Below are 15,143 nucleotides of genomic sequence, written 5' to 3' on the forward strand. Positions count from 1 at the left end.
CCCCAGCCCCCAGCCCCTCTCCCACAGAGACCAGCAGCAGCAGCATGCCACTGCTGTCCTTCACCTTTGGGGGAAGCATTCCTACTTTTCTGCCCAAACACGAACTGCAGATCACACAAGACTTTAGCTCGGCTCATGGCATTAACTTGGCAACAGCTGAACTCGTTAGATAATTTCAGTAAAATGTATTTGAGAGAACAAACCACATCACAGAACACCACAGAACTCTTGCTCCTGCTGCACAAGGAGCTGTACAGATGCTGAGGTGCAGCACTTCACTGGCAGAACTGCAACACAGGAAGGTCACCACGATGCTCTGCAGCACTGGCAAAGCTTTATCTCCCAGCACAAGACACAGGACACCTGGCATCAGAACCCATCGCCCAAGGTACTGAGAGCACAACGATGCATCAGTGAGGCTGATGGTGAGGCACAGCTCTTGTCATGCTCCCCACTGGAGTGCTCGCAGACACTGACGTGCACTGCTCTGAATTTACATCTGTCCAATTACTCATCAAAAACCAGCAATTCAACTCTAAATTAACATTTTCTCTTCTGCATTCTTACTTGATTCACAAAAAAAAAATCACAGATTATGTTCCCCCTTCAGGTTAATTAATTTAAAGTCTCACAGGTCTGTTGGGAGACAATATCCGACTCATCTTTGGCAAAGGAGCAATACTGGAATCTAGACTAAGCTCTTCTGCTGAGAAAGACCAAGTGGAGTTGTTCTGGAGTGAAGAAAATACGGGAAATATCTCCTCTCTTTCTTGTGGATAAGTGTTTTAGAAGGACCTTTTTACTCCTGTTGCTTGTCTTGAGCTGATTGAAAGGGTCCTCATTTCTCTCCTGGACGGATATTTTCATTACAGAGCAGAGTGATGAGGAAGATAAAGAGGCCAGGGCGCCAGCTTTCCCTCCTTAGCTCCTAGAAGCCTAGTGTACAATGGAAATGATGCTCCAAAATCTTTGCTGTAGACAATGATCCAGTCTCTGCTCCAAGCACACAGCCAGGAGTTTGTACAAAGCTTTTATAGCCCTGAATTCTTTTGAGACATGAGTTTGAATCCATCATCCAGGATAGACCTCCTGTTGCGTCTTAGCTTCTTTTGTCTCTCAAGGTAGATGACAACTCCCAGGAGGACAGCAGCAATCAGGAGGAGGACCAAGCCTGCAACAGCTAGACAGATGACTGCAGCTTCTACCTGCCCTACAGGCAACTTTGCTCCAAAAAGCCTGACCTTCTGGGACTCATCCACATTCTCCGGTGGTGTCACTGAGAGAAATAACAAAAAGAGATGAGAATGCCAATGAGAATGGTGCCAATGAGAACCAGAAATAATACAACTGAAAAGAAGCTAAAGAAAGATGCAACACAATCAAAGGAAGTCAAAGCATACCCAATCACTGTCCATCCAACAGACCCTCATCCCTCAGGTCACACAAATTTGAGAATAAATGGTTCTTTCCCTAACTCACTCCACCTCAAGATCTCGGAGCTGTTCAGCCCTATCAACTAACCACTGCTAAATCCACTATAAAGGAGGTGGTCTAAGGTTGTGTGAGGAGTCAGTGGCTGAGCTAGGAAAAGAACTGAGAAGAAAACATGCATCCAGACTGAGGCTGCTGCGAGCTTCCCACCCTGCTCCAAGCTCCCCCATGGCTTCTGCAGTTGCTCAGGCCACCACTTTCCAGAATGCACTTGCTCAGCCACGCCAGCAGTGAGTCACTTCAGATCCTGAATTCTTACTCTTCCACAGTGAGGCAGCAGAAACCTTTTGAGAAAGGCAGCCTGGATAACAGCTGTCAGTCAAGGTTTTTGCTTCATGAGCACACATGAAGATGCATGAAGATGTTCGAGTGTAAAACCAAATTATTTAAATATTGTCAGTACTGCTGTGACATTTCCTACTCCTTTTATTTACACTCATTTTGAGTGAGGAAAACACTGCTGAGAAGAACATGGCAGAACTATCAGTGGAGAGGGACTGAAGACTTGTAGATAGATGGGTGTGCTTTCAGCTGGTGTAAGCTGCCTCTGAAATCAGCTCAGATGGATTTATTCAAAGCAGTTAAAAAAAAAAAAAAAAAAAAAAAAGAAGCAGCATTTGTGGAGAGAGATGAAAAGTCATGGGAAGAAATCACCACTATGATCTCTTCAGACTTCTACCTCCAGGAAATAATCTAAGACACCCCATAAGTTTTGATTGAAAAGCATAAGAAAAAATCATCTCCTTTGCAACATTCTCCTTTAAGACCCTTTGAATCTCTGCTTGTATGATAAATCCATACACAGAAGCACAGCAGGATGTGAGGACACTAAACTTTTTGACCTAACAAGGTCAAACAAGCCTAACAAGTCTGTCTTAGTTTTATCATCAGAGTACAGACATTTAGAGGACAGATAAATAAATTCACCTGGAACCTCCCTGTTACCCATCAGTAGCCAGGCCTCAGGCTAACACCCTGCCCAGCATGGCTGAGGAGAAGCTGTAAATAGTGTTTGTGCTTCTCCCTCCTCCTCCTCCAAATCCAGATCTCCACACCGACAAGAGTTCTCTTCCTCCTTTGCCACGCACACACACACACTTTTTAGCAATACAAGGTATACTATACCTTCATCGTAGTTTAGCACTTGAAGCACTGGCTCTGAAAGGAAACAAAAAATGAGTGACAAAGTGTTGGGCCAAACAAATCAAGTCTAGAACATGACACTTCTGGCAAGGATCAGATCCAGATGCAACATGGTTTTCCAAGGCTTATATGTTTTCTTTTCTCCTGTCAATGTTTTCCCTCTCCACATCACACCAAGAGGGTTTTTGCATTACCTGCTTCAAGAGCAGACTCCCTCCCACTGCACAACCCTTTGAGAAAAAAGCACAGTGTCTTTAAGTGTGGGCTTATCCCAGCTGGCAGGGTCATTTGGTCCCCCCACAGCAGGATGCGGGAGAGGACTGGAAAAGCAAAAGTGAGAAGAAAACTTGTAGGTCAAGATAAAGAGAGTTTAATAAGTGAAAGGGAAAACAAAACAAAGCAAACAAAACACAACAAAAAAATCCCCACAAGTGGTGCAAAAGCCATCACTCACCACAAGCAGACTAATGGCCAACCAGACCCTAGGTAATGGCTACTTTGGAAAAAATTCCCCTTCGTTTTATTACTGAGCATGATGTGCTACAGCCTGGAATATCCCTTTGGTCAATTTGGGTCAGCTGTCCCAGCTGTGCCCTCTCCCAGTCTCTTGCCCACTCCAAGCTACTGAGAAGTAGAGAAGACCTTGATGCAGTGTAAGCACTGCTCACCAACAGCTAGACATCACTGTGTTATCAGAGCTGTTCTGCTAACAGCGCAGTACAGGCTGCTACAAAGAAAATTAACTCCAGTGCAGCCAAACCCAGAACAGTGTCACTCATCTTTGAACACCTTCCACTGTTTCCTGCTGAAATGAGAAGCCTTAGGACATGCATTCAGATCACATGTAATATTCTTAATAACAACAGTTGCTAGCTGATGGCTGAACATTGCTTCCCAAACTCAAGCTAAAATAAAACTTATAACACCACCCTAGGCAAAGTAATAACAAATTGGTTTGCAGAGTTTAACTCCAGCTGAAGGTGTTACCATATTCCAACGGAATATCTTAAATTAATATCAATTATCCACTCAATTAACCGGCAGTTTATGGTACGAAACAGTTGCTAAGTATGATGCAAACACAGGATTTAGTGGCATTAGTGGAAAGTGCTGTCATACATTTCGCGGTAACAAACAGCAATATTTCCAACCTGGTTTAGGCAAGACTTCGAAGAGTATCTCCATGCCAGCATGAATATGATCAGATACATGACAATGAAGTAGCCATGTCCCAGGGTTCCCAGCCAACATTTCCACCATTTCAAAGGTCCCAGGGAACAGATCCACGACATCTGCTCTGTAGCTTTTGCCATTCTGTCAAAGGGAAGGGAGACTCAGCTAGCAGCGCTCTGTACGTCTCTTTAGTAATGTAGGATTCTGTCGGTGTCACTAGAGATCACATCAGTCCTATTACAGTTTATAAAAGCTCTACATAAGATTCACAGAGTAGCTCCAGGGCTGCGACTGTGAAAACAAATACAATCTGGTAATGCCTAATCCTGAGAAGGGTTTAGCTAGACGTATCAGCACAATACAGAGGCTCAGTCAGTTGGATCTGGATGTGTAAAACCACATTCCTTTCCTAGTTGGGTGAAGGTGCTGTGAAATCATTCAAGAAGTTCAAATCAGAGTCTCACAAAAAGTGATGATATCAGTGGCCAGTCCCCATTTCGTTATCTACAGGATATTCTTACCTTGTATATGAAGGTTTCAGCATGAAAATGGACTGTGTGGACATCAATCTCCTGACCCATTCCCAGCAGGTACCAGTTCACCCACTCTCCTTGGAGCATGGTCAGCCCAGGCAAGTTTGCATAGAGCCTCCCATTGATTGCTGTGCAGTGAATAACATATGCAGAAAGTAGAAAAGGCTGTTATTGAAATGGTAAAGATCCCAAACCATCTCAGAAGAAGAACATGCTCGACAAGTTAGATGCTTCAAAGCTCATCAAGGAACTACTGCATTGGTGTTTCATGTCTTCCATATGACAGTCTCCCAAGAAGTTTGGTGGTCTTTCTACAGCTCAGCTACTTATCCACTCTGTTAACAGAAGACATGACTTGCATATAAAGCCATACTGTAAGCTCATCTCAAATAAGTCTCAAAAGCTACTTGCTGAAAACCTGGAGTCAGCCAGCAGGGGTAGTTGCTTCTAGAAGTCTGGATGCGTAAACTAGATTTGGCTTAGCGCTAGGGAAATATAGGTATATACATATATACACATAAATCTCTGAACCATTTGCTTACTGAACAATGAAAACAGGTAATTTCTGCCAACAAGCAACCCTGTCATTATATACATCTCATGCTGGTTGCACACACTATGTGCTGATCATTTGAAAAATCACTACATAGTACAGCTTTGTTTCATAATTAGCACAGCAAGAAGGAATACTGCTTTGGCTGCAAATGCAGGAAAAGAACCAAAACAGTGAGTGGGTTGAATGAGAGAGTACACAGTGAAACTCCCATGCATAGATGACAGAGGGAAAAAGATGGAAAGAGACATGATCTGAGGACAGGAACACCTGTGTTTAATTCCCAGGTATGCCATAGGCACTTTCTGCAGCCCAAAACAAACATTCAACTTCAGTGTTGCTTTTGCTAGCTATAATAATTGAGTTGACAATTATAACTTAATGGACATGAGTATTTGGGGATTCTTTGTATCACCTACACAAAATAAGTAGTAATAATAGCATATATAACGGAACTCTGTTATTCTCATCTCATCAAGATGAACCCCTTGGCATTTGCAGAGCATATTTTAGGTAGATCCACACATAATATGTAGGAAAATCAAATACAACATGAATTTAGAGAAATCTGTTCATTCTACTATTGTAGGAATAGTTTTCTTGAAAATCAGCTAAAAGAACTAGCCTGTGTATTGCAACCACACAGCCTGGTCAATTAACTTGAAACCTAACATATTGTTATGGTCCTAAGATGAACAGAACGAAATCAGTCTGACATATTAATTTCACATTTAATACTATTTCCTCTCTGGAGTCACTCAGACACATCAGATATTAACCTCTCTGGCCCATGTCTTGCTATTCCTCCTGAGGAGGACAGCCATAATGATCAGCCTTCATTGTAGATCAAACATCTGTGTCGTGTATGTGCTATAATACTGAGAAATACAGAATTTAATTATGTTTTTGCTGCTGATGAGGGAAAAGAGTGAGGGCATTTATTTTGAGTCAGGCTCTTGTTTTCTGTGCTTTTCTGACAACTTATGAAGGTCACAGAGTCAAGTTCAACTTTGCATAGACAGCAATTAGTGCGTAGGTGCCTAATAAACATTACCATGCATTTTGTTGCTTTCCACAAATCTTTCATCCAGTAGGTCAATATCCTTGTGATTTCCCTTACTGTAACGTTGCACATTCTCTTCCAAGTACCAGGACTGATTTTCATCAAAAACCAGGAACAGCAGAGCAAACTCCCTCTTTATATCCTTTCTGAGCCCGTCAGTTTGCAGTGCCCCTTTCCGGCAGACCTTCAGGGGTCCAATCAGACCACTGTACATATCCTAATCCAAACAAAGGATAAAAATCTGAGGCAAGGATCTTCTCACCCTGACTTTTGTACACAGATCTTTACCATTCAGCAACCATGTTCACTGTTCCCTGCATCACCCCACTTAAAATAAACTGTGCTACTGCATAAGTACTCTCACTGGTGAAAATCAGCTAGCAGAGCACAAGAGCAGTGACTATACATGCTCTTATGAATGCAAAAAGCCATAAACATGAATGATATCAAAATACTCTTCATTCTGTGGCTGCAAAAACATCTGCAACTTGAGATAAAAAGACAATGATCTCTGGATTTAATGTGATGCTTTACTTCAGGATCCATCAGGTTGTTTCCCTGTAAAATCAGTGCTCCTCCTGTATTTTTCTCCCCCTTCCTCTTTGAGGAGAGGGGGAGTGAGAGAGCGGTTGTGGTGGTGGAGCTCAGATGCCCACCTGAGTAAAACCACCACATGTCAGTAGAACCTAGCAATGCTCAAATCTCCCTATTTTACTCATATGGCCTAAATTTGGATAATTCCTGCCTTTCTAAATTAACCCTGTTGATCTCACCAATACAAGCCAGAACTCACTAGGAGATGTTCCCACATCCTGCAAAAAAAAAAAAAACTGAAGGAAGGTTAGTTTCAAGGTGACATAAAATTGCTTTATGCAGGTTTGCATTAGGAAAAAAATAATGACAAACATAACAAATTCAGAGGATTCCCTCTCCCAGGAGAGTGCTAGACGTATGACTAGATGGTTCTTCTACCTCTCAGCTGGGCCAATCCCTAAACTGTATTCAACTCACGTTGTTTTCTAGAGGGGACAAAAAATTGGTCTAATCATGCTTTTCTGGTTATAGCTTCTTCTGTTTTACCTTTACTGGGTCCACCATGGAGTAGTAGATCCAAGGGATACAGGCTGAATCATTTGGCCCTGGACCAGACCTCTCAGGAACTTCCCATTGGTATGTCACTATGTCACCTGAGAGACAGAAAAGCACTGTTAACACCAATGTGATAAACCAAGTTGCCAGGCTGCTGAGCAGCATGCAAAGCAGAACAAGAAAAGACGACCTTGTCTCAGAAGTGTAAATACAATTCTAATGTTGTTGGACATTTCGTCTTCCATCCTCAGGCACTGAAAAGCAGGATGGAAGCTCCCCTCTCACAAAAGAAGCAGAAGGGTGACAGGAGGCACACGCTAATAGGAATTGGCACAATTCTGTTTTATTTGCCAGGTTTGAAACTAGACCAGACCAAGGGAATTCTGCCTCTCTTCAGTACCAATGGAGCTTGAGATGATCATTCATCTCTTTGAAGGATATTTATGATGCTCATTCAAATTCCTTTTTGAAATTACTGTTTTGCTTATTAGTAATACATTTCAGAAAGACAGGGCCCAACTGAAAGCCTGTCTGTTGCAGAGACATAGCCTGCTCTGAAGAATGTACAAGTTGAAGGGGACCAAAAAATTACATAAATTCGCATCTGGAACATAAAAGAAATTGGTGACCTCAGCCAGCATCCTGACAAGCAACCATGCACATCACAAAACACACAGGTCATAAGGAAAAGAAGCAGATTTCCACATCATGGATCATCAGCCCAGGGCTACCACCAAAGACTGACTAAGCTGTGAGCAGTGATCACCTTTCTCCTTCTTACAAACCATGCTCAGTATTAAGAACAAGGCCGTACAGAAAACCTGTGCTATGCTTATCACAAAGTCACAGCAGAAATATGAATTCTCCTGGGCTTCCCACACAATTGGTGATCACAGAAAGCACAGTGAACCTGAAAGAGCAGTTATTGTTCAGTTCCAGGTCTCCACCAGAAGAAAACAAGTATCTCTAAGCCTATTTAAAGAAACAAATCTAGCTGTAGGCTAAAGTTAGCTTCCTAAGTTTGTACAGGAATGAGGCTTGAGAACATGGTGACTTACCGGGGTTTGCTACTTGTGGCTGCCCTGTCTGCCTTTCCAGCACCCCATGTGCGTGAATGGAGTAAGGTCGTGTGGCATTGTTCTTGAACACAACGTTAAGAATCTCTCCCACTTCTGCCCCCAGAAAAGGACCTAGAGACAGCAATAATATGCTATAGCAATAATATGCAATAGCAAAAACTATCAGTATATCTTCTAAGAATATTCTTACCACTTTTTCATTCTCTTCTCCCCAGAGATACTCCTTTACAATATTTATGATGCTTCCCCTCTCTCCTCTTCCTTAATTTCTGAATAGCACTATACTAAAGTTTGCAACATCTTTATCACCCCATGGCATTAGTTTCAAAAAAGACCAGTAATATTCAAATTGGCTCAACAGTGTCACAAATCAGAGCTGCAGCCTATTTCAAGCGACACACTGCCTCAACTTTGCTGCTCTGTCACCACTTAAAGTCCTGGGTTCATAAAACAGCTGTGTCTCCATAGACTTCCATTAACATTGCAGCGTGCTTGTCCACTTCCCAAAGCCAGACTGCTTTTATCCCAAATGCACTTCTTTTCACAGCTACAGATTTTCAACTACATCTCTCAGACTGCTCTATAGAAGGCAGCAGTTATTTCTTCACAGCTACAGAAATGGCATTGTGAAAAATGCTTTGCTTGAGACATGGAAGAAATCTGGCAGCAAAGGCAGGCTTAAGAACCCAGCTTTCTAAGACAAGCTGTACTCAGGACCCTCTTTATTGCTTTCTCCATGGCTGGCAGGCCTGGACAACAGACAAGTCTGAATTTCTCCTCATCCTTGCACACACAGCAGATGTCTGAGTATGTGGGAGGCCTTCAGATTACAGCCCTTAACCACTGGAGTCCAAGTCCCACTGCTGTGTGAACAGAAAATGTACCCCTTGCACACTTCCTTACCTAGTATCCCCAGGTGTTCGTCACCATTCGTCCTAGCCTTAGGAGTCTTGAAAGTCCCATCAGTGTACTCCCTGTAAACTGCTTTCTTGTACCGGGAGCCAAGCAGTCCATTCTCATTGCTCAAAAATATATCGGCGTAGCTGAGAAATGCAGAACGAGTGCTGTGTTACTCAAATGCTCATGGGAAATAAACAGCTAACCTGTGGCAGGAGTTTTGCCAGCTGACAGTTTTCCCAGAGACCTGCTGCAGCTGCAAAGGTTGAGGGCAGCAGCTCCATCAGCACCCAGCAGCAGCACGTGCACCATGTCACACGTGGCCAAGTTGCCCTGACAGACTTTACCAAGGTCTGCCGAAAATCCTTGCCCAAGGCATCCCCGAAAGAGATGTACCTCTCTGTGGAGTGGCTGTGCCGCTCCCTCTCCCAGCTCCGGTCCGGCGCGTAGTCCCACTCCAGCTCCTCCGCCGCGATGTAATAGGTGCGCACCCCCCTGTACGGAGGGGCAGGAGCCACGTCCCTCTTGCCGCACTTGGAAACGGAGTAGCGTACCCTCATCCCAGCCTGGTAGTGATTGCTCGTCTGGCAGTAGATCTCGAAAACCCCTGAGGGAGGCAGCACAAACAAGGAAAACAGCTCCTCTTAAAGATCCCAGGAAACAGCTGCTTCCCACGCAGGGCTTGTGACATGGCTGACATCGGTATGCGCGCTGTGTATAGTGAGTGTTTGTGTAGGGAGCTTGGTTGCCATAGGCTGAGATTAAAAGGGGTTGTTACAGAAACCAATGAGGAATGGCACAACAAAGTCCTACACAAAAATCATCTTGGGAAGCTGTTTTACACACACTATAACCAGCTTATTAGATGTAAAGAAACAAATGAGGTAACAATTGTGCTACCATCGCGGGTTAAGTAAGAAGTCAAGCCTGCAAATGTCAAGGGGAGGAGACGAGCTGCAGCAGCAGAGGCCATCACATTGCATGAAGGAGACATGGCGTTGCGTGTTTAATCCCAAACTGGGAAGACAAGGGTCTGAAATTAACGTGAACCTCTGCAAGCCATGGACAGCAGAATTGCACTGACATCTCTGCTACTTGATTCTGAAAGATGCGTTTGCATGTTTCCATAGATAACAGGCAGCAAAGTCCATCAGGGCTATTACTACAAATATTTAATAGGAAGAAGCAGCAGGCTATAGAATCAGCCTGGGACAATATAGAACAAGATCCTGTATCTCCCATTCTTCTCCAGAAGCAGATGCAAAGATAAGAGTTTTGGGGCTGTAAATGGAACCAAACCCGATCTAAAGCACAGCTCAGCCTGTAACACTTGGAACACACAAGTCCACGTCATGCTAATGAATCAGCCATAGGAGCAAATATCACAACTGGAGACTTTTCCTGACACTAAGTTAGATACACAGACACTTACCCTTGTTATCAGGTTGCATGAAGGCAGTAGCAAATGTGTGGGGGAACAGGCTGGTTGAATCTTTCCGCATCCCATTCATCTGCAGGGTATTTCCCTGAAACACAGCTCCATGTACATCTGCTTCACTGCCCAAGCCCAGAAGGTGCCAGGACACATTGTCTCCTTCACAGACATCCAGCCCAGGCAAGTTACCAAACATAAATCCATTGATGGCTGCAAAGGAGAAAACAATTTACTCTCTGCAGGTAGATATCAGCCTGGAGATTCATTCTGTGTATATACTGTGACAGGGCAGGCCTGCCAGTGGAAAAGCATCTTCCTTGTAATTTGGCCCTGAATACACTCAGGACAGGCTTCCTGAGACAGCCTGTTTCTTGTCCAACATCCCATCCGCTCTGTAGCTTCACTTAATTTGAGCCCAATACAACCCACAACCACTCCAGCATCCCAGCTGACTTAACATGATCACCAGGACGCGTTTTGCAGGTTCAGTCCCGCTGCCCACAGAACACCATCAGGCCATACCATGCATCCTGTTTGACTCCTCAAAGCCATCATCCTTTTTCACAGAAGTCTCTTCCATCCTCAAATAGTACTTTATGTTTGCATTTAAATACCAGCTGAGGTTCTCATCAAACACACTGAAGAGAAGGTAAAATTCTTTGTCGATACCTTTCTAAGATACAATCACAATGATGGCTGTTAATTTTTAAAATCAACTATCCTTACAGATAAAGCTGTTTTGTCTGGCTCTCACTTTCCTCTTTATCTTCTAAATTGGTTCACAGAGGGCCAGGGCTCTGTCCCTTTACTCAAATTGAATGTTTTATCTTTCATTTCACAAGAGGCACCACTTATGCATTTGCCCTGATATTGCTCAAGTGAAGTTATCAACATGTGCCCAAGAATATTACAGCATTGCCTCCTTCCCCCACCACCCTTACATTTAGTGTAGGTTTTACCACCCATCCATATCAGACCTAAAACCAGAATTTGGCTGTTGGGGCAGGCTGATGACTATGTTCCACCCCTCCTTCCTCCTACCACAGGCCTGAATTTGTTTTTTTGTTGTTGTTTTGTTTTTTTATTACCTTAAAATCTTAAAAATGTTAATTCTCCTAAGAAATGCATCCCACAGGATGGTGAGTTTCCCCATTAACAGAACATTGCCTGCGCTGTCCAGATGCTCATTTTTGTATCAGCTTCCTTAGCTGTACCCAGGAGGACACCCTGCAGAGACGGCTAAGCATTTTCCAGCGGGGCACAGAGGCATGTGCAGAATGGCTGTGCACCTGTCCCACTTAACCATTCATTAAAGGGTTGCCTAATATTGTGGAGCCAGAATCACCACCCCAGGTGGTTTTTCCCTGTCCTACCTTTCTGTCTCTGTTTTGTTTACTCCCTTTCAATACCTGTAAATGTTTCATCATTACTACAGCTCCTTCATGTATTGGACTTTATATATTCATGATCCTCTCTGAAGATTCAAAGTTCTACCCTAACGAACATGCTGATCTCTTCTGAACTCTTAGTTTAGCTACATCATGCCACCAGTGAAAGCAGGCAGAAAGCAAACTCCCCTAGGGAGGCTCAGTAGAAGCTATTTTCAGATTTCTCAGCCACTGCCTGATCTGAACTGCTAGGTAGGTAGGAAGACAGCAGACTATTTTTCTGCCACCTACTGTTTTTCACAGCAAAAGTCTGTTAACATCTTGCACTTCCCTGGTATATTCATTTAGATTCTTCCCAAGACTTATTGCAATGAGTAGAACATCCCTGAATGAAATTCCAAGAGGAAATTCTGGTCATCCTTCAGATTTCACCTATCTTTCATCAAATCTATAGAACAAAATGGATTTTCATATGCTTTTTTTGTAGTTGGCTATGCTTGAAAATGAGCCGATCTTGCAGAATAAATAAGGCTCACCCAAACCTCAAACCATCTTATCATTCAAGCACACCATGTAGATTTTCATCTGCAAGTATGTCAAGATGGTTTTTTTGGTGTTTTTGCGATTGCAATGAATATGTCACATGTCTCTGAAGAAAGTACTTTGTTTTAAAGCAAAGCCCAGGAACTATTTCAAGGGCAGCCCTCAGGAGTCCAGAATGCTAGCCTTTCCCACCAGAACTGTGGCATACAAGTGCCCTGATGTTAACATGTTGTTAACATGATGTTAACATGATGTTAACAGACTTTAATTAGACTCTCTGGACTCACACTGTTGCAGATTTATTTTCATTGTGTTCCCTAATGTTTGCTGATGTTTCCTCTCTCTGCCAGGTTGTTTCGTAACAGTGCGACAGGAAAATTCTTTTTACCTGTTTGTTGTTGTCATCCAAAGTGCCTGGCTTGCAGATGACCAGAGGGCCTACCAAGCCCGAACTGGAGTCTTTGACAGGGTCCACAGCAGAGCTGTACATCCAGGTCAGGCAGGGAGGGTCACTGGACGTCGGTCCAACATGCTTTGGCACAGTCCATCTGTACGTAAAGTTCTGCAGAGGTGCAACAGAAATCCCGTGCTGGGACAGACCTTTAAAACAGAGATTGGAGTGGTTATTCTCAAGGTCCTTGTACAAACTAGTTGCAACTTCTCACCAGGTACATCCACACTTGGCTTTCATTCATGTCACTAAAACAGCAGGCATCTCAAGGATGGAAGTGGAAGTATTCAGAGGGCGCACACAGAGCTGCTCTCAGTATCACTGAAATTCTTCCCTGGTGCCAAGGCAGAGATGGGCATGGTGACAGCAAATAACGAAATGGATCCAGCTGCATCTAGGATGATGCATGTTGGAAGCATGTGGTTACCTAAGCTGGAGTGCATTGGGAATGTTTCTTTGCTCACTAGGGTCTCAGACATCTAGAAATAGTTTGAGCTTTGGTTTACCAGTTTCATTCACAAAAATAGCACCTCTGGAACCATGCTCCCTCAGGCACCCTCTCTGGGCATGAGCTTGGCAGAATGACTCCTTTTCTGAGGCCTCAGGCAGGCTCAGAGGACCAAGCAGGCTCCAGAGCACACCCAATCTCTCCTGGATGCAGGAACTTCATAGCATGGAGGAGACATAGGCTGTGGAGCTCCACCACCAGGAATAGCATTAATTTATGGTCTTGCAGCAAGTGCAGAGCACAGCACTATATGGGCTGCTGCAGGGAAATTTAGCTCCATCCCAGAAAGACACAGCACAATTAATTAAAAAAAAAGTTAGCCACAAACCATCATGGTACCGCATCCCTTCCCATGCCTTCCCATAAGACACTCCATGAGGCTGGATGCTGAATGGCCAGGAGGCTTTGTTAACAAACGTCACCAGGATGGTGTCACCAACTTCAGCTTTTATCACAGGACCTACACAAACACCAGAGAGTGAGTGTCAGCAGCAGAGCAAATCACAGGACAGCCACATGAGCCAAACAAAGCAGGGCCACCTTTGATCCAAGGCTGATGGGAGAAGATTCAGAGCAGAGGTAGATGGGGGATCAGGTCAAATGAGTTCATGCAACTCCCACTGTGGATGTTGCTTATTTATCTGACCAGAGAATTTTTCATTGATTGCTCTTTCAGTGTGTTTAGTTTAGTAGAAAATAACTGTAATTTGTTTGTATGAAGTCATATCCAAGAATTCGCTCACTTGTCTTCCTATAGGCTGTTGCTGGCAACACCAGTCCTTTTGTTTTCCCTGGCTCCCAGGGTCCAACAAGACTCACAGTTAGGCTGCATCTCCCATTCTATGTATAATTCAACCACTTCACTTACATTCAGCTGCTTAATACTTCCTTGTGTCTCTTTCCCCCCAGATTTGTGTATTAATCCATGTGCTGTTTCCTTCTGTAGCCTCCCCGGGTATTGCTGTTGCTAATTTCTGGTGTCATTAAATTATTAGTCACTGTTGATGCAGGGAACTGGACCACACCTATGTACTTCTACTGTGTGTGGCACAGCCTTCATACACGATTCAACTCCCTCTGAAGACTCTATTTTCTTCTCTCATCTTTCTTTACCACCCTCACTGATACCTGGCTCTAATGGAGAGAGCCCACATGGGAGAGGAAGCTTTCTGTGAGAAAGTGGGGTTTGTACTGTGCCTTGAAGGTAGTCAAAAGCATAAAACTAGGGGCTAGTGCTGTGACCTGTTTAGCTCTGGCTATAAACACTGCTCTGTTGCTCTGATTACTGTCACAAATACTATACTGTGTCCCTCAGCCCTTACTACTGACCTCTGAAGACTGCCCCAGCAGAAAAGCAACTCCCTCTGCTTTACCATCCACATCCTAGGCGTGTGTGCCTCAGTCTTAAGTGTAACTGCTTTAAAACACCTCACTGCATCAAGAAACAAAGGCATAGTTAACTCCTGACATCAGCCCATTGTTCTCACTGGCACTGAAAGAGGCTTTGTGTTGCTGGATGATTCCTACCGAGTATGCCAAGGTGTTTTTCTTCTTCTGACTGCTGCTTTTCCTCACGGAAACTCTCATCAGTATATTCCACATACTTGGCCTTCCAATAGACTCCCCCAATTCGGTAGAGGCTACGCTTGAAAAACTTCTCAGCAGGGCTAAAGGCAAAAAGCAAATGCCAGGTTATTTTTATGGAAATCAGTCCTTTTCTCCTGCTTCCTCTCCACAGCCCTACTCCCTACAACATGCCCCTCTGGCAATGCCAGCAGCATCTCCATATTAAGCAGC

The 15,143-nt window shown here is 43.9% G+C and overlaps 1 protein-coding gene across 4 annotated transcripts in view; it reads right to left on the reverse strand.

The window, feature by feature from the left end:
• HEPH (hephaestin) overlaps nt 1-15,143 on the reverse strand; it is a 25,825-nt gene continuing 10,682 nt past the window's right edge. For all 4 annotated transcript variants that reach the window (XM_032196499.1, XM_032196501.1, XM_032196500.1 and 1 more), the window contains 14 exons: nt 14,874-15,013; nt 13,675-13,806; nt 12,776-12,987; nt 10,979-11,129; nt 10,454-10,666; nt 9,418-9,628; nt 9,028-9,167; nt 8,104-8,235; nt 7,037-7,143; nt 5,948-6,173; nt 4,329-4,468; nt 3,786-3,948; nt 2,617-2,649; nt 1-1,276 (listed from right to left, as the gene is read on the reverse strand). In XM_032196499.1, coding sequence (XP_032052390.1) covers nt 1,032-1,276; nt 2,617-2,649; nt 3,786-3,948; nt 4,329-4,468; nt 5,948-6,173; nt 7,037-7,143; nt 8,104-8,235; nt 9,028-9,167; nt 9,418-9,628; nt 10,454-10,666; nt 10,979-11,129; nt 12,776-12,987; nt 13,675-13,806; nt 14,874-15,013 — 2,245 coding nt within the window. In that variant the 3' untranslated portion in view covers nt 1-1,031. The remainder of the gene's footprint in view (nt 1,277-2,616; nt 2,650-3,785; nt 3,949-4,328; nt 4,469-5,947; nt 6,174-7,036; nt 7,144-8,103; nt 8,236-9,027; nt 9,168-9,417; nt 9,629-10,453; nt 10,667-10,978; nt 11,130-12,775; nt 12,988-13,674; nt 13,807-14,873; nt 15,014-15,143) is intronic.

The sequence above is a fragment of the Aythya fuligula genome, chromosome 13 (assembly GCF_009819795.1).
Source record: "Aythya fuligula isolate bAytFul2 chromosome 13, bAytFul2.pri, whole genome shotgun sequence".
In the NCBI taxonomy this organism is placed as follows: domain Eukaryota; kingdom Metazoa; phylum Chordata; class Aves; order Anseriformes; family Anatidae; genus Aythya; species Aythya fuligula.